Genomic DNA, 24,752 nt, shown 5'->3' on the forward strand with positions numbered 1-24,752 from the left:
GGACAGTCAGTCAGCTGGTTGTGGTACTGCCTGATGAGGCTTTTATTCTGCTTGAACACCGCAGTTCCGAGCGTTAGTGACAGCCCGGCAGAGTTTTGGGGACTGGGGAAAGCGTCGAGGCCTCCCTTTGCCCAGGCTGTGCGGGGCCCCGCTCTGCGCCTCTCTGCTCCTCGCTCTCCCCCGCCTTGGGACGCCGGTGCTCCCGGCGCTGCCGGCTGCACCGGGTCGGGACTTATCCCCGCCGGTGGGTGCGGAGGTGGCAGCAGGGGTCGGAGCCGCGGCGCCGGGGAGCGGGCGGTCCCGGGAGCGCTGTCCGGGGTGCTGCAGGAGCGCTACCGCACAACATCTGGCCGGCGGGGCCGGGAGGCCACATCTGGGACGGGGGAACGGCGGCGTGGGGATTGGCAGCGGCTCCTGACGTCGTGAGCCCCCCTTTTCCCCGCCCCCGCCCCGGTGCGTTTTCGTGGCGGCGAGGGGGGGGTCACATCTGGGGGCGACACATCTGGGGGCGACACATCTGGGAGCGGGGGAGGGCGGGGGCGGGGGGAGGAGGACAGGGCCGAGCCGGCAGCGCCGGGCCCTCCCCTCTCCCCGCCCCTCCGCCGCGCGCGGCGCCGCCGGGACCGGGAGCCGGGACCGGGAGCCGGGACCGGAGCCGGGAGCCGGCCGGGCCATGCCAGCCGGAGCCCCCGCGGGCGCGGCGCGGCACCATGGCCGCTGAGAACCGCTCGGCGTCGGGCGGCGGCGCGCCCTGGGCTGGGCTGCCCGGTGAGTCGCTGCTCGGGGCTCCGTGGGCGCAGGGCGGGGGGCGCAGGGCAGCCCCCGCAGGGTCCGGCGGGGGGGCGTCTGCATGGCTTTAGGGTGCATGGGGAGGGGGCTGCGCACCCCCGCGGGATGTGGCACGCGGTCGCCCCAGGAATGGGGGAGGTGTCTCTGCAACTTTCCCACGTTCCTGCGTCTCCCCGGGAACCCCGGGATGCCCCGCGGGTCGGGACCCTCGCACTGGTTCGCTGCCCCGGCATGTCTAGAGCCGTGCAGTCCTGCCAGGGCACCAGGGTGATGTCTGGCATCCCCTTTCCCTGCTCCCATCCAAACCAACACCGTTCCCGGGATCCGTCGCCCGAGGAACCTCGGGTCCCTCCTGTCACCCAGGAAACAGCCTTGTCAGCGCCCTGAGTAGGGAATATGAGCAGCCTGCAGCCCCGGGGGCAGACACCCCCAGGAGGAAACCCAGGACGGGGGTTATTTGCTCCCCTGGTGCCTTCCCTGGGAAGGAGACATTCCTGGACAGGAAACTACCTGCACGCTTTCTTTGCTTACCTCACTATTCCAACAAGAGCAACAGGGGCACGATCCCTATCTTTTGGATACTTTGTCGCCATACTGGGCAAACCCCTCTGGCGCTTGTGGCCACCTCCAAGGATGTGACTAGGCAGAAGTTTTTCCCCCTCTCCTCAGAGCCCTTTGCCAGGCTGGGCATTGCAAGGGAGACGGATCTTGCCCACTCTCTCCCTCAGTGTGGGTCTCACCTTCCCTTCAGCCCTTTCTGGCCCTGTTGCACCCTTCCTGCTGGTAATGACAGAGCTCCCCCGTGCTCCTCTGTCGGCCCATCACGGACAAGAGTCGGGCAGCCACACCCTTCTTTCTTTCTAAAATAATGACGCTGGCTTCAAATCAGGCAACAGTTCTTATCATTTTTTTAAAATAAAAGCAGCCCTGGCTTCTGTCTGACCTGCCTTCAACCCCTCTGATTGTGCTGTGGATGAATTTTTCTAGCTGGTCTTTGCAAAGCCCAAGGCTAGGGAGATACTTCCCAACCTGAGGAGTAGCTGGTGTTCCCCTGTGCCCTGCTGGCAGTTGGGCTCTGCTTGGGCATTTGGAGGCTCCCTGCTTTGTCACAACTGCCTTGAGTGATCTCCAAGGGTGGTTTCACTTCTGCCACAACTTGCAGAGTGAACACAGGGGCTGCAAGGGTTGCTACCAATGCGGTTGGGTGGCTTGTTGATGCCGACACCGTCTATCAAAATACTCAGGTGCCAGGATCCCAGAGCCCAGGCTTTTGGTGAAACATCACCAGAGACAATGCTCGTGTTGAAATCTCAGGTGACAGCAAGATGCTTTTCGCTGTCACTACTGCTGGGCATCACCTCCTGCTTCCTAACGCCCTGACTCCTGTCGTCTGAGCACCTGCTGCAGCTCTCCAGCCTGGACTAGGCCCCCATGGGACATCTCAGCAAAGAGCAGGGCATCCAGTGGAAATCCTAAACAGCGACCCATCCCTGGTTCACCCTTCATCTGGGATGGTGGCCAGTGCTGGGAGCCCTGGGTGGGGAAGGTGGGGATGGGAGCAGGTGTGCAGAGCTGTGCAGCAGCCCTGGTCCCTGTGGGACCCAAGCCAATGCGCCCTTGCTCAAACTGGCAGCAAGTTTCCAGGGCTGCTGGACGGAGCAGCAGCAGCCTGGGAGTGACCTGATGAGTGGGAAGAGGAAAGCTGGCGGGAGAAGGAGGAGAAGGGCTACCAGTAAGAGTAGTTTGTTTATTCACACAAGGGGCGCACCCGTCTCAGCGGGTCAGTCTGTTTTCTTTCATAGAAGAGAAATGAACTGAAATGATTAATTAATGCTGTGATCCAATTACTCTGAGTTTGCAGAAGGAGCATGGTTTTTCTCTTTTAACTGTCCCTACGAGCATCCCATTGATGTCAGGTTTTGTCATGGTTGGGATTTTGTTGTTTTGTTTTTTAAAATTAAAATGACAGATATCTCCCCAGAAAAAAAAAAAAAAGAAAAGAAAAAGAAGGAAAAAAGACAACAACAGGAATAAAAATAGTGAGACCAGGAGGAGCAGCTGGTGCACAGCAATCCCTAGCACACCTTTGTGTTGAGCCCTTCTCTGCCTGCCCTGCTGAGCCCTGACCAGCAGCATCCACAGAGGTGAAGAGGTTTGGTGAGTGCCCAGCCAAGGTGGCAGACACAGCTCTGCAAAGGCAGCAGGGAGAGCACTCATGAGAGGAGAGGGAAATGGAGGCTGTTTGCGAGAGGCTCCTGCTTTCTGCACAAATACAGCTCCTCTTTCCACAGGGACAGACATGCAGCAAGTGTTTCATGTGCACAAGCTGACCCCTTCTCCTTGGCACGCTAAGTCAGGGCTTCGATGGGCATCTTCTGGAGAGGTGGGCATTGTCCTGGAGCCAGTTGCTGCTCAGTCCGACATGGGTCTATGCCCTTACTGCCCTCCAGTAAGCCAAGGGAGCAGGTTTGCTTTGCATTTCGGCACCCATTCTGGGCTGGCTCTAAAACTGCATGTTTAAAAGACGTGTTTCAGGGAGATGTGAGAGTGCAGGACCTGACACAGTAAGGAAATGGAAGTTTTGGACCAGATCATTCCCATCTACTTCCTCTCCTCTCTTCATTCCCATCCAAGCATCCCCTGCTGACTGCTCTTTAGCCTGCCCAAGCACCAGCACCCACCATGAGTGTGCCAGTGGTGAGGCGGGGCTCCACACCCGGGCAGTGTTGAAGCCTCTTCAAGCTGGTGATTGGAGCTGTGCCAAATCCATCCTTCTTTTGAGGGTTTTGTGCAACCAGTCAGAAAACAGACACCAGTTTTTAGGAAGACTCATGTGCTCTCCTGCCCAGGGCCCTGGTAGACCAGGAGGTGAGGGCCTGAATGTGTGGCTGCTGCCTAACTCACAGCCAGGTGGAGGAGTGTGCCAGCCTTGATCGTCCCCTGCAGCACAACCCACCATGACATCCTTTTACACCTCTAGGCATGGCAGAGTCTCGCTGCATCCAGACCCTTGAACATACTGAGGTGGACCCTTGCCCTGTATTCAGACAAATTCATTTACTGAAGCTTCAAGGAGTGAGGCACTCCCTGAACAAATTAATCTCGGGAAAGTGTTCCCTGGGCAGGCTGACCCATGATTGCAGCATTTTGCTGCTGCATGAACACAGGGCAAGGTGTCTCATAAACAGATAGCCCCCTTGATGCTTAGAGACAGTTTTAGCAGGAGACACACAACCAGTCCCAGTTCCCCCAGTTAGAGACACCTGGGTGTCCTCACTCTATGTGCCTGTTGGCAGCCATCCCACCTTCCCTGCGGATCGATGCACTGGTCCTCTTGGGACTTGATTCTGTGCCAGGACAACATCATTTGACCTCTCTTCAGACCCTGAGTCCCCTGGCACTGTGAGCATAGCAAATGAGGCTCTGCTGGAGATGCTCTCCAGCATGACCCCTTTCGTGCCGGGCACAGCTGCTCACACCTTCGCCCCAGGGCTGCCCTCAGGACCCTTCAGAGATGCCTTCAGCCCTGAGGCTGCGCTGCATTGAGGAGGAACTCCAGCAAAGGCTCGGTTTATACCTTGTATGATGTAAGTTTGCTGAGAAAATTAACATCAGCAGTCTGTCCAAGCCTGCAAATGCAATGGCTGTAGGCACAGTGCTTTGTCCCTCCACAATCCCCCAAGCTGTTGCCGGAGGTCCTGCAAATCAGAGCTGTGTGAGTAAGAGTGGCTCTTCTGTGTTGCTGTGACCCTGTCCCCACCACACCTTTATGTCCTGTGCAATGTGAGCTCCATTCCCACTCAGTGCATGAGGCAGTGGCAGAGATGCCCAAGTGCCCTGTTCCCTTCCCACCTCCTGCCCCAGCATTAGGCAGGTTGAGATGTGTGGCTGCAGAGGAACTTCTCCCACCCGTTCCAGTGACTCAGAGAGAGCTGGGGAGGGACATGGGAAAGCACAGGGCTGATTACTTGAATTCAAGAGCCTCGAAGAGGAGTTGCATCCCAGGTCAGTTGGTGAAGGAGGGGCAGCAACTAGGAATTTTGTCCTTTAAAGGCAAAACTCAGTGCAAACCATGGAGCTCCTTGAGCACAGCAGGCTCGGCCTGAGTTATCAGCATGTTACTGAGCTATCAAGGCTGGCTGTGCTCCTCCAGCCGAGAAAGCCAGGCAGAGAAGCAGCCCCTCTGGTACCACAACTGCTTTTACATCTAGCATATTGTATAGCATCTTGCAGCTTGGCAGAGGAGGCAGTGAGGGCTGACACCACAGGCCTCAGCTGGAAGTGTCTGGAGGTGAAATGTCATCAGCAGGGTTTAGGCTGCTGGTGAAGTTGCTTTGCATTGGCCAGTTAACGGGTTAATGTCTTCAGCCTCTTTAAGCAGAGTTAGATTGATTTGTCTGTGGGAAACTCAGCTCCAGTTGTGCAACACTGAGGTCTGAAAACATGAGTCTGCAAACATGATGTCCCGGGCCCCTGCATCCGCTCCAGGTCACAGAGAGGCTCTCCGGAGGCCTCCATGGCGCCGTACTTCACTGACCCCTCACTTGCAAACCCTCCCAGTGTTGATGTTAGCTCCCAAGCCCTGGGCAGCGTGGCAGGCTGGCTCTGCTGAGCAGGGATGAAGATCCTTGGGAGATCTTTGCATGACTGAGATGGGAAGGAGAATACCCTGCATCTCGCTGTCTCTAGTGCCTCTGGGGTAGTTTGGATCCCTGCTCTGCTGACAGTTACATCATGTGCAGTCCCAGATAAAGCCAAAAAAGTGCATGCATGTGTGCAGAGAGGAGTGGAGAGCAATGAAACCCTTCTGGCATCTGCCTTTGCCTGAAAACGGGCATGAATTGCCTGGCCTCTGGCCTGCCTTTCTGCAGCACTTAGGAGCAGTGTCTAGCATGGTGGTCTCTATGCTTCTTGCAGAGCTCAGATAACTCACCAAGGCCCATGAGTGATGCTCAACTCATGAAACCCTCTGCTACCCTGTGCAGTCACAGGCAATGAGGTGGCTAAAACCCCTGTCCTGTGCTGTGGGTGCTGCCTGAAGCGTTAGTGTGGGGTGAGCAGCACTGCATCCCTGACTGTCTGAGCTGCATCCCCACCCTACGGCTGATGGGGACCCTGGGGGGCAAAGAAGGTGAGTACAGCATGCCGGCCCCTGCCTTATTCAGCACCAGCATGACAGGCTGGGGATCGCCATCCTGCAGTGAGAGAGGTGACTCCCAGGCAGAGCTGGGCTGCTTGGGCCAGAGAGCTGCAGCCCACAAAGGTTTCCAGCCTCAGCACAGCTCCCACTCTGCCCAGCCACGAGCTGGTGGGAGCCTCCAGAGAAGACAGCAGGGAGAGGTTTGCAGGCAATGTCTCTGTGTGAGATCTCTCCTCAGAAGATTTTCTTTGGACTTTTCTGTAGGGGAGATACGTAATCCCTCCCTGGTAGTCCGAGACTATTCCCACCTCCCTCCTCTCCATCCCTCCCCTTCTCTGTTGTCACCATGGATGGAGATTTCCTACCTGCTCTCCTCCCCTGGCCCCCTGGCCCCCACATTTTCCATTCTGCCTGTCCATGCCCTGGGCTTTCCTGCCCACCTACTGCTGCAGGTTATCTCCTTCACTCTGTCCCTTTGCTCAGGCATCACCTCCAACTCCAAACCCTCTTGCAGGTTTTGTGGCCAAATGGAGTCTAGTATTTTCAATTTTCTTTTTCATTAGCACCCCAAAGATTCCCATCTGCTGTCTGCCTCCAGGACTAGGGCTCTCACATACACATCCATCCAGCAGGGTTCTTGCTCCTGCCTGATTTTCTGCCCTTGGCTCAGGGCATCAGCTCTTTTCTTTCACCTGTTACTCAGCTGGCTCATTTGCCCTCTCAATCTTCACTCTGCTCCATGGGGCAAGGGGCTCTTGTTTCCATTGTCAGGTCTCTAAAATTTCAAATGAGCACCTTACTGTTTGCTCCCTGCGATGCCTCAGCTCCAGGCTGAGTTACAGAGAAACAGGTTCCCCCTGCCCTCCTGACACCCATGCTCTGCCAGAGCAGTGCTGCATCCCTGACTGTCTGAGCTGCATCCCCACCCTACGGCTCATGCGGACCCTGGGGGGCAAAGAGGGTGAGTGCAGAGTGCTGCGGGTCTCTGTGTGAGGGCCAGCTCCTGCCTTATTCAGCACCAGCCTTGGCCTCTGGGACTGGCCTGAGGGGGCAGATCCCCCAGGTGGGTGGCAGCGACCTGGTTTGGGCAACTGTGGCTGTGTGGGGCCATGGCAGAGTGAGGGGGCTTCCCTATAACTGGCTTCCCAAAAAGAGCCGAGTCCTTCCCCCTTGCCATCCCCCAGCAAGGCCTGTCCCTGGGGCAGGGGGAGCTGCTTTTCTAAGCAAACAGATCTTAGGTCTTGCAACACCTGCCCCTCTAGCCCTCAGTCTCTCCTCCACCGTCCTCTGTCCCACAGGCACCTGATCCCAGCCACTAATCTCTCCCTGGGAAGAGCCCAGCTAATCCAGGCAGTCACTTGTTGCTGTAATCCTCTCTCTCCCTTCTTCCTCTCTGCTGGCTGGTCCCAGAGCCCTTCCTGGCAGTGGGACCTGGGGCTGCAGTGGGGTTATTTCTGTTGTGCTGCCTTGAAACAGCTGGGTTCTGTTAAAGCTTCAGCCCAGGCATATAAAAGAACATGAGCATCTCTCTGAGGCAGAGAGCATTAATGCAGTGGATGGGAGGGGGGAAGTGTGGCTCCAGCCCAGGCTCAGCTGGAAGCCCAGCACCTTCCTGGCTCAGCGACACGGGCTGAGCTCTGCCACCAGCTGGGAGCTGCAGCCCTGGGGCGGCCGAGGCAGAGGACACTGGAGGGAGGACACTGTGTCCCCCTCGTCCCACTGTGCGATGCCGCCGTGGTGAGCCTTCTCCCCCTGGGATGTTACCATCGGAGCCAGCGCAGGCGTGGGAGCTGCTGGGGAGCCGCCGGTGCCTGGGAGCTGCAGGCTGGGCACAGCAGGGTAAGGCTGGACTTTGGCTCGCGTGGCATTTGCCGTGCACACTTGCTAGTAGCGTTCCACTGATAGGTTATTTATATGGCCTAATAATTGGGTGACAGATGGTTAATTAATTGTCAGAGTGACCAGTGTGCTGGTAGGCTATTTATAGGAGTGACCTTTCAATTACTTTTTATAAAACACTTTCTCACTGGCTTGCTTCTTGTCTGGTAATGCTGTGGATAAATGGCATGCGGCCCCTTACAACCTGCAAAGGGCACATTAGGGGTACAGGCAAGTGCTGAAGGGCCATTTTGGGCAGGGGGTGCAGCTATGCCTGCTGTGGGATGCTGCTGGGCCTGCTGGGCTGGGCACTACCTGCAGGAGCCCAGCTCAACAGCCATGGCTCTGACCTGGGAGCGCTTCCCACAGCCAGGTGCAAACCACCTTGGATGTGGTGCCTCGGCTTTACTCTGAAACCCAGCATTACCCACATAGTTACAAGCAGCAGGGAAGGCAGGGGAGGCTCCTGGCTTGCTTGAGGGGGGTGGTGGGGTTACACTACTGCAACACTCCCTTCTGGCCCCGGACACATCAGATTTTCCAAACCTAATGTGCAAACATGTGTCAGGCACGGGGGTGTTCTCTGGCCCCCTCGCCTCCCCCTGAAAGCTGGCTGCTCGTGTGCCACTGAGCTTACTGCTTCTCCATGGCTCCAGGAAAAGCTATCAGAGGTTCTTAACTTGTGGGGATGGAGGAAATTGCTTTGCCTCATGAAGACCAGTTGAATAGCAGAGGAAGAAATAAGAATAAATTATTCAATGGAAAAAGCAAATGCCCAGAACCACCCCATATGTTACTGACAAGAAACAATTCCTGTTCCACAATGGCTCAGATCTCCTCTGGAGGAGGATAAGGACTTCAGGGATCCATTGACTAGAGGGTTGAAAGCACAGCCACCAGCTGGAGCTGGGAGGGCAAGGGGAGCCCTGCTATTTTAACACAACAGATCCTGCTGGCCCCTCATCTCCTTTCTGCTTTTCTGGTTGTTTATTGCTTTCATCATTCCAATGCAGAGGCACGGAAGCCGCCCAACACCAACCCTCCCTCTGCCAGACGCAAGGCCTGCCCTCAGTCTTCTCCCGTATGTTTTATTTCTAAGGTGCCTGTTCCCAGTATCTAGGAATTCTGTTTTCACACTCTGAGGGGTGTGAATCTGTCAACCAGAACAATCCTTCACTAGCTGTAAACTGGTGCCATGATTCAGGAACTAATTAACAGCTATTAGATAATGCAATTAGCAGCACAAACTGTCACCCTTCCCTCAGTATACCTTCTCTTTTTGTACGTGAGCCATAAATGTCTACCATCTTCTGTTCCCTCTTTTTTCTCTCTCCTCTCCTCCTTGTGGTGGTGGCTGCACAAACTGCCCAGCCCTACATCACATCAGGAGTTTGACATGACAGGACTAACCCCATTAAGACTTTTACCCTCTCTATACCTTTAGGAAGGCCAAGACAAGCAGTGGGGCTGGCAGTGGGGCTGGCCTGGCTCTTTCCAAATGTGACACCAAAGGTGATGTGCCGAGGCCCAGCCTTGGGCACCCGGACAGAGCAGTGGGTGATGTGTGCCTTCTGCTGGAATGTGCCTGTGGTGGAGGGGGCCAGCTTCCCTCTCTCCTGGAGACAGGCAGCACCCAGAGCCCCACAGGATCCATCCAGCCAGGAACTGACAGTCACAGCCACTCGATCCTGTCCCTGAGCTCGAGGTCTCTTTCAGTTTTGCTGTTGCTCCAAGCCCATGCAGGGCTAAAGCCCATCTCCTCTGGGAGCAGCTCACACTCATAGGCATCTCCTGAAGTACGGGTTTCTCTAATTCCTCTCCTTCCCCTGTAAATATCTTCGTCCCCAGACTGGTGTGTGAGCATGGGGCTTGCTTTATGATGGGGTTCCTTGCAGAGCATGCTGGGTGCATGCAGAGCCCTGCTCATTCCCAGAGGTTTTGCTTCAACCGCATGCGGACCAGATGTGGATCTGCCTCCCACTTGCACCTGCTCCCTGAGGATCCCCAGCCCTGAGGATGATGCTGGGATGGGGGCAGTGTCAAAACAGGAAAGGGGATGGCGGGTGGTGACGTGTGGGACGGGGGCTGTGGAGCAGAGGGAGGCTGTGCAGTACAGAGAGAAGAGGCAGGGAACGCTGGGGCAGTAGGGCTGCTGGCTCCAGGAGCTCATCCCACAGCTTGAGGTGCCACCATCACATGGATGTATGTAAATACCAGCCTCCCCCATTGTCCTTGCTGTGCCAGTGGGGAGGGTGGCCAGCTCCTTCCACACAAGGAGCAACAAGGGCAGGAGGGAACTAAACCCTCCATCCCACGTGAGCTGTGTGCAGCAGGTGCTCAGTCACTGACTGCAGCTGATGGAGTGCCAGCCTCCAGCTACTGCAGACTTTTTGGGCACACGGTGGTCACCAGCAGTCTGTGACAGGGCTTTCTCCTCTCTGACCTGGCAAGAGGCTGTGAGGCAGTTTGTAGGAGCTGACAGGCTGGGAAGACTTGCTGGAGAGGCACATGAGGTGCAGCAAGGAAATAGCAGGAGTTTTCTGCTGTGGTCTCGGGTGTCACCCTGTGACGGAACACTGGCTTTGCTCTTGCTCTGGAGTTGGATCCTCAGCCAACAGTGGTCACACCCATGATTGCAGGCAGCAATGGGGACCCTGCTGTGCCCACTGCCCACAATAGTTGGGCCCCACTCAAATTACAACCTTCTCTGCTTGGATCTGTACCTGTATTGGAAGGGAAAGGCATCTCCCTGTCTTGATGACATGATCGGTGAGCATTGCAGCAGCCACAGAAACTCTTGGACCAGAGTATGCTATCAGTAAAGAGTTGGAGTCTCCTAATGGCTTCGATGCAGAGGAGAAAACCGGCCACAAATCACTGCCAAAAGTATGAGGGAGTTTGCTGTAGCTGGCTGGTGCAAGCAGGTGTGGGAGAGCACCTACTGAGCACCACAGACAAAGAACTGTTGTGTGCAGGCTGAAAAGCCAGTTGGTGTCACAGCCCCAGGAGCACTTCTGAAGTGTTCCCTGAGCTTTGTCAAGGCTTTTTCTCCTCCCTGTCTGTGGTGCCATCATGAAAGTGGGGTGCGAAAGGGAATGGAGACAGAGAGGGTGATGTAGGATGGGGGCTGTGAGGGGAGGGACAGAAGAAATGAGCTGCTGGAGGTGTGCAAGTACTGGGCACTGGAGGACATGAGGAAGGCTTTAATGGAGAGACACCAGCTCCTGGAGAGGTCCCTTGGTTCTTGGTGTCACAGCATTGGGAACAGTGATGTGGCTGGCATGAGGGTGGGGATGGTGTCGCACTGGTGAGTTTGTTGCAGCTCCACAGCTCTCCTGTGTGCTCTTTCCATCTTTGGACACATGATGGGGATGCAGACAGAGGTGTGGCTGCCTGAGGGCTGTGCCCCCACCCAGGCCCTTCCCACACAGCCTGGATGCTCTCCATCTCAAAGGCAAAGATCTATCCGTAGTGCCCATGCAGGCATGATCCATGGCTTGGTCACCTGCTCAGACCTACCAAATTTGCAGCATCCTTGGCCTTCTCCCAGCTCCAGACTGAGCTGCCTGCTCTGCTCAGGAAGGCAAAGGCAGTGCTGAGCGGTCCCAGTGAGCTCAGAGCCAGCGTCGGGGGCAGAGAGTGAGACAGTGGGATGCAGAGCAGAAGATGGGGAAAAAGGATGCCTGGTGGGCTGGGGCATGGCAGAGAATAGCCAGGGCATCTGAGGCAAGGGTGAGTGGTGTGCACAGCTCCCAGCTCACACGTGTTGCTCTGTGTTGTACATATCTTCACACCTTTAAGCATGTTCAGTCCTCCTCCTTCCCTCACACAGGGAATTGCTTTATTTTTGTTGATGGGTGAAGGCTTATTTTCACAATGCTCAGTGTTTAAGCCATCCACCCTGAGGCTGCAGTTGCCTCTGCCTCCTGACGCCAGTTTGCAGCATGACCTCTGGGTGGCATCCGAAGGCTCGCGTGTGGGGCTGCCGCAGCCTTTCCTCCCGTCTTGGGACACGTACAGAACAGTTTGGGATTGAGATGGACTTTTCTTACTTTGGGTAACTGAGAACACAAGTCTTTGTCAAGTCTAATAATTAATTAGACACGCTTAGAAGAGGATGGCAGTTCATGAACAAAAGTGAGAAAACTGAAACCCACATTTTAGCAGAGATGATGAAAAGGTTTCTTTTAAAGACTTTCAAATTCTTCTTGGAAGAGCTGGGGTAAATGTCTGCATGATTGCTAGCTTGTCTGATCAGTTTGATTAGCTGTTACAAGAATGACAGTTAAATCTCCCCATCTCACCAAAGTGAAGAAATTAAAACTCATTTCAATCTTACGGAAACCAACCCCCAAACTGCCATGATTGTAGATTTCTAAGCCATTTTATACACTTTTCACCTCTTCTCACATCCCTGGCTGGGTGCCCAGGAAGGATGGCAGCAGAAACCTTTTCCCCCTCCCTCGATGCATCCCTTGTCCTTGGAGCTGGGTGCAAAGATGGGCAGTGCTACCAGGCTTCCTCACACCATCTGTATCTGGCATGTAGCATCTGCCGAAGGGTACTGCTTTCTTTTAAATGCCTTTTGTCTTCACAGATAATGGTAGAGAGGTATTTCTTTGTCCCATACTCACTTCTTTCCCTTGCACCTGTAAGAGGAGCTCCACCACTATCGTAGCTGTAGCCTTGCAAATGCAGAAGCTGCCTAAATAGCTACATCGGACCCTGGCTTTAGCATCTCAGCAGCCACATTTTCATTTAGTTGCATCTGCATCTCATTAGAAACTGCTTATATTAAAAACTTGGCTATTTTCTGATGGCAGGAATCTCCTACACTCACCACAAATGAAAGACAAGGGCATTTCTTTTCAAATACTTAGAATAGAAGAGCCGATCTCAAAGCCTGCCAGACCCTGTTTGGAAGAGGTGCGTGTTAGTGGCATGTTTATACATTTAGCAGAATCAGTTTTGGGGGTCCTAGGCATTTGGAGCCAGCACCCAAGCCAGAGACACACTGTGCTGAGCCCTCCCACTGTGGGGACACTTGCCCACACGCTGGCTCCCACTGGGTTCCCGGCAGCAGTGCCCATGGGACTGACCCCCTGCCCTGGGCACCAGGAGGAGCTGCTGGAGGGGCTGCCCTTCATGGGCTGTTGGGGTTGGGATGCTCCCAAAAGCCAGGGTGAGGCTAGTGAAGGCCCAGCATGTTTTGGGGGCCTGGATGGTGTGGGAGAGGTAGATTCAATGGGAAGCTCTTCTGTCCAGCCCATCTCCCTCAGTGTCTTTGCTTTTCCTTTGCTTTCCAGGAAATTCCCTTTCATCTCAACATAGCACTTCTGGTCTATTGATTTTTTTTTTTTAAGGTCCATTCTACTCTTTCCTTGGGTGATTAACCGCAGGCATCTTGGTTTGGATGAAGGCAGTAATTCTGTCTGTAATTCTCATCACTTTTCATAAATAATTCCATGTATCATGCTGAGGTGTCTGACTGCACACCACACATCTCCGTGGCCAGGGTGGCTGCAGCTGCAGTGTGATGTGGGATTGGGGGAAGGGGTTATCACTTCCGAGCATCACTGACTGATGGCACTTGTGCAGCTCCCTCCCTCTCCTGCACCACGCCAAATTACCCATCTTCAGGCCTTTCTTGGCTTTTCAGCATCTGTATCTGAGCAGTGCCACCCTTTTGTCAGGGCTGCCTCTGTTGGATAGGTTGGTGCCCCCAGTAAGATGTCGTGGGACTCACACAAGCTGTGGTGTAACTTACTGTTTTCCTTGTCTCAGATTTCATCTTCCAGAAGGAGCTGTTTGCTGCAAGAGACACAGGTGAGCTGAGTGAACCATGGCAGGGGCTTTGTGGGTTAGGTGCCTCTTGGGGAGTGCTTTGGGGAGCTCAGCAGGACATGCCTGGGGCATACCATAAACCTGCTCTCATCCCTGGGGCAGGGCACTGGCTCCATGCTGTGCTCTTCTGGCAGTGAGTGCTGTATGTGCATCCCCCCTGGGCTCTGCAGTCCTCTTCCCCCCAGCCCTTTGGCCTCCCTGTGTGCCGCTGTGGAGCACACGAAGTTGTGCTCCTGCTGGGATATGGTTCCTGGCCCTGCAAAGAAAGGACCATCACACCCTGGCCATAGGACTGTCCTAGCCCCATTCCTGCTTCTCTCCCTACAACTTGTGTGTCTCCTCTACTGCTAAATAGGGACACAAAAAGCGCCTCCAACGGACTCCTGGAGTGGCAGAGAGAAGTCCAGGAATGCCAGGAGATTTTTGAGCACTAGCCAAGAGCAGTGCTGGCCTGGGAAACTGAGGAAATGCTGCCAGGCCAGGCTGGAAGGTCTGATATTCTCCCTTTCTGTCCTCGCTCTCCTTGCAGATCCCATGCACAACCTCTCTGCTCAGCCCTGGCAGGCAAAGATGGCCAACCTGACCTATGACAACTTCACCCTGGGCAACCGCTCTGAGGTGGCTGTGCAGCCTCCCACCAACTACAAGACAGTGGAGCTGGTTTTCATTGCCACTGTCACCGGCTCACTCAGCCTTGTCACTGTGGTGGGGAACATCCTGGTGATGCTCTCCATCAAGGTGAACCGCCAGCTCCAGACTGTCAACAACTACTTCCTCTTCAGCCTGGCCTGCGCGGACCTCATCATCGGGGTCTTCTCCATGAACCTCTACACGGTCTACATCATCAAAGGCTACTGGCCACTGGGGGCTGTGGTGTGCGACCTGTGGCTGGCTCTGGACTATGTGGTGAGCAATGCCTCTGTCATGAACCTGCTCATCATCAGCTTTGACCGGTACTTCTGTGTCACCAAGCCCCTGACATACCCGGCCAGGAGGACCACCAAGATGGCAGGGCTAATGATTGCGGCCGCATGGATATTGTCCTTCGTTCTCTGGGCCCCTGCCATCTTGTTCTGGCAGTTCATTGTGGGCAAGAGGACAGTCCCTGAGAGGGAATGCTACATCCAGTTCCTCTCCAACCCAGCGGTGACCTTTGGCACAGCCATTGCTGCTTTCTACCTGCCCGTAGTCATCATGACGGTGCTGTACATCCACATCTCCCTGGCCAGCAGAAGCAGGGTGAGGAGGCACAAGCCTGAGAGCAGGAAAGAGAGGAAAGGCAAGTCCCTCAGATTCCTCAAGGGCCCCCCAGTCAAACAGAACAACAATAACTCTCCCAAGAGGGCCGTGGAGGTGAAGGAGGAAGTGAGGAATGGGAAAGTGGATGACCAGCCATCTGCACAGACAGAGGCCACTGGCCATCAGGAGGAGAAGGAGACATCCAATGAGTCCAGCACTGTCAGCATGACCCAGACCACAAAAGACAAGCCCACAGCAGAAATCTTGCCAGCAGGGCAAGGACAGAGTCCAGCCATCCCCCGTGTGAACCCAACTTCCAAGTGGTCCAAGATTAAGATTGTCACCAAGCAGACGGGGACTGAATGTGTCACCGCCATTGAGATCGTCCCAGCTAAGGCAGGAGCCTCTAACCACAACTCCCTGGCCAACAGCCGCCCAGTCAATGTTGCCAGGAAGTTTGCCAGCATCGCCAGGAGCCAAGTACGGAAAAAGCGCCAGATGGCTGCCCGAGAGAAGAAAGTCACCCGAACAATATTTGCCATCCTCCTGGCCTTCATACTCACATGGACGCCCTACAACGTGATGGTCCTCATTAACACCTTCTGTGAGACCTGTGTGCCCGAAACAGTGTGGTCCATTGGCTACTGGCTCTGCTATGTCAACAGCACCATCAACCCAGCCTGCTATGCCCTCTGCAATGCCACTTTCAAGAAAACCTTCAAGCACCTTCTCATGTGCCAGTACAGGAACATTGGCACAGCCAGATAAACTGGCACTCAGGGACCACTTCAGTAACATTATGGAAACCCTTCCCTTTGCCTCCTTTGCCAGCAGGGGTTCTTCTGCTCCCCACTCACAACAGTGCAGACTGTGCAGTGATTGCAGAGGATGTCCTTCATCCAATGCTGACAAAAATCCAAGGCATCTCTGAGCTGCAGGTCCTTCCAGTCACCCGGGGCCTGGGGACTAGCTCGGGGAGCCAGCGGGAAAGCCAGAGGCAAGAGGAGGAGATGTGGTCACCAGGAGCCCTTCCCAGCTCCATGCTCTTGAGATTGGCCAAATGGCATCAGTGTTCTCCTAAGACTGGATGTACCTTTTTCCCCAGCTGACCATCTCCAAGGCATCAGAGCTTGTCTGCATGCAGATGGGCTAATGCTGGATACTTTCCATTGGCTTCTAAAGTGTTTATTACCCAAGAAATGAAAAGAAACCAGGGTCAAACATTTGCTAGACATCTTGGACCAGGCTGGCTCAGGCATGCTAATGGGGAGTCCTGCTGGCTCAGTCAGGCCCCCTGTGAAGGCAGTCAAAATTGGACCCTAAAAGATGTGGCAAGCTGCTTCCTTTCCCTTGAGAGTGCCATTGGACATCCTCACCCAGGAATCTGGGGCAGAATTCTTCCCTGGGCTCTGCCTCTGCTCTCCCCTTCACACCCTTTCTGCCCTCAGACGGCAATTTGCTGGAAAGACAGACAGACAAACCAAGCATTTCACTCCTGGGTGAGGAGTGTGAAACCCAGTCACCTCTGACGACGATGGAAACCAAAACTGCAAAGAAAAGCAGTGGTGTGGTGCAGGACTTGGCTCCACAGCCCTGGGAATGGGGCCCCTGAGAAGTGGGCAGCAGTGACCATGAAAATAACTGGCCTTGGGAGAGATAGGGTTGACCTGAGGGTCTCAGAGGAGGGTGGGAAGAGGGTCTGCAATGTGGCCAAGGTGCCCCATGTCTTACCTGGTCCATGAGCAGGTCCCCGCTCTCCCCATGATAGGTATGGGGGGCCTGATGTGTGGCTCTGGAGGCAGGAGAGGATGGCAGTGGCCTCCAGCCCTGCTCCTGCCCTGAGTGCAGGGGGATCCTGCAGGGAGACCAAAGGAGCTGGTTGCTGAGCTTTGTAAATGGATGTAATGCTGGATGTAACGCTGTCATGGGTGTTGTGGCAGAGCCCTCAGCATGCGGGCTTCAGCCAGCGTCTCCAGCCTCCTCCCAGCCCTCCCGCGTGTGCCACCCAGAGCACCCCGGGGCTGCTCTTCAGCTACTCCCAAAGCCAGGTGCAAGCCTTGGTGGACACAGCCAGGTGCAGGCAAGGGATGGGATGGGGCCACTCTAGCACTGGCAAACTCTGTGTCCATGTGTCCTTCCCATCCTCATGCCAAGGTGCAACCTGGAGAAAGGCTGCCCCAACCCAGATGGGAACCCCTCCACCACTGCCTTTAGGGGTGCCCAAAAGGCCTGGTGGGGTTCTGGGTATTTTTAAATGGTTAAAACTGCAGCCCAACACACCCCAAGACAAATAAAGACCTTGGACCAGAAAACTAATGGCCATGGTGTGAGGAATGAATGAGTCATCACCCGGGTGGCTCCTTCCCCGCTTCCCAGTGTCACCCACTGGTGACATTTCCTGCAGCCTATCCCTTCTGCCAAAATTAAGGGGGGGGAGGGGGGGCAGCCCAAAGCGTTGTTGCAAAGAGGCTCTGAGGTCTGACCCATGTGCTTTGTCCAGGACCATGTGCATGTGGCACCCAGGCCACCACTGCCAGCTGCATGGTAACTTCACTGCTGGTGCCAGTGGGGTCAGCAAAACTGGGGTTTGCTGGGGCTTCCAGCACAGCAGCACCTTGTGGGGACAACAGGTAGATTCTGATACTTTTTTAAAAAGATTTTTATTGGAAAAGAAAAAAAAAACGTTTTCCAAAAGGAGTGAGAGCTCCCACCTAGCACTGGTGTTGGCATGGCAAAGGCAGAGGGGCTGCAGCTCCAGCATGGACACACAAGGTTGGAAGTGACAGAAAGGAGATGCAGTTGCTTCTCAGGGTGGTGGTTGTGTTTTCCTCAACTGCTGCAGTAAGTCATGCTTCAGCCAAAGGGATGCTGGAATAAACCCCCGGAGGTGAGAGCAGTCTTCGAGTGAGAAAACTTGAGTGATGGGGTTACTCGGGCATTCAACACCCAGCCCTTCCCTCTAGCACTGGTATCTGGTGGAGGAGTGAGGAGGCTCCTGGGCTTGCAAAAGGATGTGCTAAAGGCACCTCATTTGTGCTGGAGGGTGGAAAAATGTGTGTTCCATCCCAGCTCTCCGAGCACATCCCAGTGAACCCCAACACCAGCTGAGGGGAGGTGAGCAGGATGCACTGGCAGTGGCCATGGGGCAGCAAGGATGGAGGCAGCCTATCCTGCAGGATGGGTGGGTTTGCTCTCTACAACACTAATGATTAGAACAAGGCATCTCAGTGAAAGAGGAGGTCATGGAAAGGAGTAAGGACAGGAGGAGGAAGACTGTAGTGTGGGCCAGCTGCAGCTGGACATCCAGTCCTGTATGCACCATGTCGAGGGACCGATAAGGATGCTGGCTTCCTGTTCTAGTCCTTCCCCTTGCCCTTCTTTGCTGCATTCAAGAAGCACAGGAGACAAGAGTTAGTGCATCTGCTGGCAGCTCATGGTGCCCCAGACACTGCTGTGGTAGAAACGTAGCCAGCATGGCTGCCTGGGCACGGCGCAGTGGCTGCATCCCTGCAGGCAGCCTCCCACCATGCCAAACCATGTTTTGCACCAGTCCAAGTGAGGAGAGCAGGGAATCCCCATCCCACCAAAGATGGCAGTGGTTTGTGGGGAGACCAAGGTTATTCCTAGTAGCACCTGCATCCCACCCAGCCAGCAGCTGGACTTCGCAGTGCAAAGGAAAGAGCATCCTATGTAATCCCCCACACCACCAGCAAAGTGCAACCCCAACAGGCCAAGGTACGCCTGAAAAACCCGCGCCCAAGGTTGCAACAGGACCCTTCTGGGGACAGGAGTGGTGGGAACTGACCTTTGGACTTTGACTTGATCTTGGAAGAGCAAGGCTTGGTCACATAGACAATCTCCTCACACTGGGCATTGTACAGGGCTTTCTTCAGGATGCCGGAGCGAGTCTTCAGGCCTGTCTGAGCACTACAGCCTCCCCAGCTCTCAAACTTGTACTTGCAGTCGGCTGGATGAGAGGGGAGAGGCATCAGAATTGGCCAGGAGCCCCAGTCACCCAGCACAGGGTGGTCCTCAACCATCCCACCTGCATGTACCCACCTCCAAATTTCTTCTTCCAGTTGCAGGGGATCTTGCACTTGAGCTTTTTACTCTCATCTTTGCAAGTTCCCTCGCGGTAGCCCAGGCCACAGTCCTTACTGTTGGGAACACAGGGTCCCCAGCGCCAGTCCTCACACTTGGAGCCATCCTTCTTTGCCTTTTCTGCATGGAAAAGTGGAGTGGGTGCTCTCTGTAGGCACAGGGGAGCATACCCCACTCTGCCCCCTGCCCCACTTGGCCCCTGCCCCAGGCTGCCCCTCACCTTTCTTGTTCTTGCCAGCCTCAGCGGTGGCAGCCACCAGGATCAGCAGCAGGAGGAGGAGGAGGCCCTGGACCTGCATCCTGCCTGTGGAGGAAGGAGAGGGTGAGGTGGGTTGGAGGATGGGGTGCAATGTGGTGTCGAGGGGGGGCATGGTGGGCTGTGGGCAGCCTGTGTGGGAGCAAGACAGCAGCTGCCTCCATTGCACACACCCTACGTGTGTGTGCACACCCCTGTGCCCTGCTTGTTGCCACCCAGTAGAATATGTTCATTAATTGCAACAGGAAGGTTAATTGTGTACCTCAACAGCTGCCTCCCACCAGGGAGCTGCAGGGCTGAGAGATTGTTCCCACCCCTGCAGCCCCCCTATTGCCCTGCCTGTGGTTGAAATGTTCTCCATGGGGACCCCTGCAGCCCACACAGCATCTGGGGAAGGGCCTACATCTGGCTGCCAGTTGCCAGCCCTTACACCCCGTATTTCTCTGTGGATTCTTTAGCCATGACCCAGCAGGCTGCTGACCCATACCAAAGAGCGTTGGGGCTGGGGAGCACAGCTCCCATAGTACCTTACTCTGGTTCTAGAGGATGCCAGGGAGAAGGAAAAAAGCCCAGAAAAAACAAACCTGCTGCCATGAGGGGTCTGAGAGTTAAATCAGTGGATTAAACACCAAAAAAAGCATCCACAGTGTGGGAGCTCTTTGGAGGGATGGAGTGGGAGTGCTGAGCCCACTGCCCACACCACCTGTGCATGCAGGGGGTGTGCAGGAGTGCACACACCTGGGAGCAGGTTTGGGACAAGGGTGCATACACATAAGGATTTGGCTCTGGGGACCATGCCCTGTCCCCCTGCCCTGGTGGCCTTGGACCATGTGACGGCTCTCCCCTGGCTGCCACCATGAGACTCTGTGGGATGTTGCTGCCAACTAGGGTCCCAGATCCTGCTCTCAGTGGGAACAGGAGTGCAGGCATGCAGAGACAGCATTTCAAATTGGGGGACCCCTTCCCTGCTCCCCCAAAGCCTTTTAAGATGCCACCCATATCTGTGTGGCAGCAATCATCCAGAAACTACATGGCACCTGCCCCGGCTCTGTGATGGGCTTCGCAGAACTGGGCTGTAGAGGACAGGATGAACTGCAAGCCACAGAGGACATCAATGCAGGGATGAGCCTGGGGTCAGTGTTTGCTCCCTCCCCTGGGCTCCCTGGGCAGCATGCCAGAGAGAGCATTATTCAGGCTCCAGTGCACTCACCTTTCATGCATCCGCCGCCAAGCTGCCGGCTTCGCTCTGCATTGAACTGTCACAGGGAATTACACAGACCGGCTGGCTGAGGGCACAGCTGTGGGGGTGAGATCTGCCTTCCCCCTCACCCAGCCCGGCTGGGAGCCATCCTGCCGAGCACAGCACGGCTCAGCTCTGTTCCCACCCATCTGCCTTCAAAGGGGACAAGGGCTTAGCACAGATGGGCTGCTTACAGATGACAAGGCTGGAGCTGAGCTGACTTAGAGACATGGCTGTCCCTCTTTCTGCAGCAGCCCTTACGGCGTAGCACCTCTGACATCCACATTATTCACAGCATCCCCCTGGTTTCAGGTGCTCTGTAAACTTCTCCCATCCTTTGCTGCAGAGCATTCCCCTGTGCTCCTTGCACCTACCTCCCAGCCCAGCACCTTCTGCTCAGGCACTTCTGACATGGCCTTCAAGCCCCCAGGGCAGATAGCCCCAGCTGCTGTGCTCACCCCTGCCTTGCCTCCAGGCACGAGACTCCCTCTGTTTGCCATGGGTGCAGTGGGGCCCTGCCCTTGTGTACACAGGGATGTGAGAAGGATGCCCTCTGAGGGGCTGACCAGCTACAGCCCCAGGGACCCCTGAATCTGCTCCCAGGCTCGGCCCAGCACATCACATTCCCCAGGCAAAGGTCTGCAGGGACCTTCAGTCATGGCTCATCCTAAAGCATTCATAAGGGAAAGGGAGTACAGTTTTCCAACTGGTTTTCCAAACAGTCGGGCAAATGAGCTGTTCCTGGCTGGGCTGACAGCACCTTCAGGCACGCTCGCACAGCTGTGCTCCTCCTGCATCCCTGTGGGGCCCTGGCTTCTCTCCTCCTTAGATGCTGGCTGGCTCACACATAGCATTTGTCTCTCCCGAGAATGGGCTTGCATGAACAGAGCAGCCTGGAGCCTGACCACATCTTGGCAGTCCCTGTTCTCCATTCCCCCTCCTCTAGCTGCCCAGGGTTTTTATAATCTAGGATCAGCTTTAAAAAGAAAAATAAAATCACCTGTTGAAGCTGAAGCAGAGCTCAAATACCCACTACTGCAAATGGGAAAGCTTGGACCCCTCTCCGGACACCATTCAGGGCCAGGTAGTGCTACCGACTTCTCCTAATGCGGGCCACAGGTCCTCCCCAGTTCCTGACCCCTCAATGGTGTCCCCATGCACTCCTGAGAACAGGGCGGTGGCTGGGCTGGCACCCCCCTCACAGCCCCTTTTCCAGTAGTGGGACCTCTCGGCTCGGCTTCGCTCGGCTCAAGTTGCAGCTGGCTCTGGCAGTGGTGGGCGCAGGACCGCTGTCCTCCCTCCGCAGGCTGAGCTGCTTCCCAGCCTCCGGGCAGGGAGCCCGGCACTCGAGGAGCCCAGCGCTGGGGAAGCCCATGGCGTGGAGTGCCAAGCACCGCGACAGCAGGAAGTTCCCTGCTGCCAGGGAGACCGAGCATGTGCCCGTGAGTCAAGGCGTTAGCACCACCGGGAGGCTTTCCTAGAGGTGCTGAGAGAAGCAGAGCCGGGGGCTGTGGGGCTTTCTGTCAGGCGGCCTCACCTTCCCCTCGCAGGGAGGAGAAGGTGCTCCAAGGGAAAAGAGTTCTGCCCCTGCACTGGGGGCAGAGAGGGGAGCGGGCAGCACCCTTCCACACCTCTGCCCTCTGCTCCCTCCTCAGGGAGGATGCTGTGCCGTGAGCCCCGTACAGCCTCTTTCCCTCGCCCTCCGGAGAGGCGGGCGGCGGTGGAGCCCCGCTCCGGGCCAGCTCCCCTGGCTCCAATCGGAGGATCTCCACCAGCTGAGTCCTCCCCGAACCAGTTTGGGGTGCTTCCCCAGAGGAGTATGGGGTAGGATACCGGGCCATTGCCTCAACCCGTCTGCTCTCCAGGAGCCCTGGCTCCCTACCAAACTCCATCCTTCTGCACCTCCAGGCTCTTCCCTGGCTCCTCTCAGGCGAGCCCGCACCGGGGGGGCTCGCCGCCCCCGGTCCCCCGGCACCTATCGCCCTTTTCTGCAGCTCCTCCCCAGCCAGAGCCTGTCCCCCACCCCGGCAAAGCCCCTTCCCACTCCGGAGAGCCCTCAGCCTGGGTGACTGCCGCCTCCCCGGGGAGGTGACGGGAGGTCGCCGCTCGCCTCGCCCGGGGCGCCCATCGTCGTGGTGTGGGGCGGGCGGTGCCGCCGTGCACGGGGCCCTGGAGCGGGGGCCCGACCCGAGAACTGTGGGCAGGAGGCCGCACTCACCTGCGGAGCGGAGCGGAGCGGAGCTGCTGCCTTTGTGTGGCGGCCGCGTGCGGAGCCCCGCGCGGCGCACAGCGGCCCCTGACGTCGGGCTCGGCTGGCAGCAAAAAGGTGGGTTTTTAGCCCAAAACTTTTCGCAAGCTCCTCCTCTGCCCCCCGGCAGGCACAAAGGCAGGGCGGCGGAGGGGCGGCCCGGGGGCAGGCTGGCCCCTCGGCCGGCGGGGCGGGGGCAGCGCGGGCCGGCGGCGGGCCCCTCGGCCGGGGGTGAGCTGGGCCCGAGGGGCGTCAGGTTCCGCGGGGCACGGCCCCTGTCCCTTGTCCCCTCTCATCTTCCTGCGGTGCTCTCCAACCCGCACCCGCGGCGCCGTGCCAGGGAAGCTGTGCGGGTTCAGCTGACCACGCACCCCAGCATCACCGAGTGGCCGAAGGGTGCACAGCTTAACAGCGGGCAGGGTCTCCCCTGGGGGCTGCTGCTCTGAGTTTCGCTGGAAGCCGGCTCCGGGGGCACTCCTGGGGCTCGGTGGAGTGAAGGGAACCACCGCGTGTCTCCACCAGTTCCATGGATGCCTCCTTCTCCGTCAAGGGCTCTGGCGTCAATGGACCGACCTTTCATGATCTCTGCCCTTTTCACCCTTCTCTGTTTGCTCTGCCCCTCGTGGGAAGTTAGCAGGAAAAGGGGCACTTGCTCAGCACCCAGAGCAGTACATCACTTACATGCTGTCCCAAGCATCTCCCCAGTTCCATCCCTTGTGACCTGCCTGCCTGTCCCCAGCTCAGCCATGTGGCAGCCCTTCTCCTTGGACCAAGCAGCGGTATCAGACTTCTGGTGGGGGACGAAAAGGACCTTGTAGATGTGACTGCTCCCTTTCCCCCCACCCACCACCTTTTCTTGGTACATGAGCAAGGCAGTAGCCAAGTCAATTCCCTTTTGGAATTAGCAGCCAGAAAGGAGAGTGTCATGCCAGAAAAATGGGGCTGTGGTGGGGAATGGAGCCGTTTTTCCACCTCTTACCCTGGAAGAAGTCTGCTGAGAGCAGGGCTGCCACAGGTGGGGTTGCAGGGCAGGGCAGAGGGGTGGCTGTTTTTTATGAGCTGCTTCAAAGCCAGGAATCACTTTCCAAGAGATTGCCACATTTAATTCCCACTCTGCCAGCAGTTTCCTGAACATCTGCAGAGGTTTTGAGGAGAGCTGGCAAATGTGGGAACAGGTCACCTCCCCTTTCTGCTGCACACATAGCAACAGGTACTGCTGTGTGGTAAGGGATCTGGAGATGCCAGGCTGTACATTTGAGTCCAGGATGCAGAAATGGATCCTGATAGCTGGGCAGGTGGCAAAGCCAATAGTCTCCCCCCATTGCTGGGCCTTTGCACTAAAGCTGAAGAAAGCTGCTGAGACAAACTTCAATGTAAAAAAGGATCTAGGTGTGCATCAGGTTTGCATGTCTGAAGTATGGGACTGTGATGAGCAAACCAGGGACTGTAGAACTGTTAAAGCTTCTCTTCAGCTATTTCAGGCCACGAGCTGAAGATCTCGCTGGAGTCCCCAGGGCACAGCAGCATAAGGTATGGCAAAGCCCTGTGCAAATTTTCATTCCTTCCAGGAGATCAGGAGACAAGTCCTGGCTGTGTGAGAAAGCAGAGATGCATTGGTGCACATCACTCTCAGCAGTGGCTGCTTGGTCCCTATGGACTCTTTCTGAGGGACGTGGGGGAAATGGCTCCTTCCCCAGCTCAAACAAGCAGCAGAAGGCTGTGTTTGCAGAAAGGGGCCTCATACCAAGGAAAGGAGGAAAAAGAGGGAGTGTGACCAACCCAGATGCATTTCCCTGCAATTGGTTAACTCGAGCTTTTTACCTCTAAAAATGTCACAAGCTAATTCATGGCATGTCAGCTCTGCATTTTCCATCTCTGGTCAAAGCCTGGTCCTTGGGAAACTGGTACTGGATGCTGTGGCAGTGCCAGTGCAGGAACACAGCCATGCATGGGAGAGGAACGACCTTTTCCTTGTTGAGGTGTGTGGCAGGTAATCATTAACAGGGCCACACTGCTG

The 24,752-nt window shown here is 56.2% G+C and overlaps 2 protein-coding genes across 4 annotated transcripts; one reads left to right on the top strand and one right to left on the bottom strand.

Moving 5' to 3' along the window:
- Positions 1 to 645: 645 nt before the first annotated feature.
- Positions 646 to 17,206, top strand: CHRM4 (cholinergic receptor muscarinic 4). 2 transcript variants are annotated; one of them, XM_042038589.1, is made up of 3 exons: positions 646 to 768; positions 13,592 to 13,633; positions 14,181 to 17,206. In XM_042038589.1, exons 1-3 carry the CDS (start codon positions 711 to 713, stop codon positions 15,656 to 15,658), a joined length of 1,578 nt encoding a protein of 525 aa, XP_041894523.1. In that variant the 5' UTR covers positions 646 to 710; the 3' UTR covers positions 15,659 to 17,206. The 2 variants fall into 2 exon arrangements, with proteins under 2 accessions (XP_041894523.1, XP_041894522.1); XM_042038588.1 differs by lacking the exon at positions 646 to 768 and adding an exon at positions 6,171 to 7,768.
- A 332-nt stretch (positions 17,207 to 17,538) lies between these two features.
- MDK (midkine) lies at positions 17,539 to 22,812 on the bottom strand. Of its 2 annotated transcripts, none has more exons than XM_042038590.1 (5): positions 22,709 to 22,791; positions 19,212 to 19,303; positions 18,950 to 19,111; positions 18,696 to 18,857; positions 17,539 to 18,272 (listed from the first exon to the last, which is right to left on the bottom strand). In XM_042038590.1, exons 2-5 carry the CDS (start codon positions 19,288 to 19,290, stop codon positions 18,247 to 18,249), a joined length of 429 nt encoding a protein of 142 aa, XP_041894524.1. In that variant the 5' UTR covers positions 19,291 to 19,303; positions 22,709 to 22,791; the 3' UTR covers positions 17,539 to 18,246. The 2 variants fall into 2 exon arrangements, with proteins under 2 accessions (XP_041894524.1, XP_041894525.1); XM_042038591.1 differs by having other exon boundaries at positions 17,540 to 18,272; positions 19,212 to 19,295; positions 22,706 to 22,812.
- Between the last annotated feature and the right edge of the window lie 1,940 nt (positions 22,813 to 24,752).

The sequence above is a fragment of the Corvus kubaryi genome, unplaced genomic scaffold (assembly GCF_017639235.1).
Source record: "Corvus kubaryi isolate FWS band 111438036 unplaced genomic scaffold, C.kubaryi_AGA036_p1.0 37392, whole genome shotgun sequence".
NCBI lineage: Eukaryota > Metazoa > Chordata > Aves > Passeriformes > Corvidae > Corvus > Corvus kubaryi.

What these genes read in the sequence shown, in the direction of transcription:
- CHRM4 (XM_042038588.1), top strand. Translation starts at nt 7,687, where the DNA reads ATGTTACCATCGGAGCCAGCGCAGGCGTGGGAGCTGCTGGGGAGCCGC. An exon ending in TGCAGGCTGGGCACAGCAGG is followed by an intron (nt 7,769 to 13,591) that starts GTAAGGCTGGAC and finishes TCCTTGTCTCAG; the next exon opens with ATTTCATCTTCCAGAAGGAG. An exon ending in GTTTGCTGCAAGAGACACAG is followed by an intron (nt 13,634 to 14,180) that starts GTGAGCTGAGTG and finishes CTCTCCTTGCAG; the next exon opens with ATCCCATGCACAACCTCTCT.
- MDK (XM_042038590.1), bottom strand. Translation starts at nt 19,290, where the DNA reads ATGCAGGTCCAGGGCCTCCTCCTCCTCCTGCTGCTGATCCTGGTGGCT. An exon ending in CTGGAAGAAGAAATTTGGAG is followed by an intron (nt 18,858 to 18,949) that starts GTGGGTACATGC and finishes CCTCTCATCCAG; the next exon opens with CCGACTGCAAGTACAAGTTT. An exon ending in GATCAAGTCAAAGTCCAAAG is followed by an intron (nt 18,273 to 18,695) that starts GTCAGTTCCCAC and finishes TCTTGAATGCAG; the next exon opens with CAAAGAAGGGCAAGGGGAAG.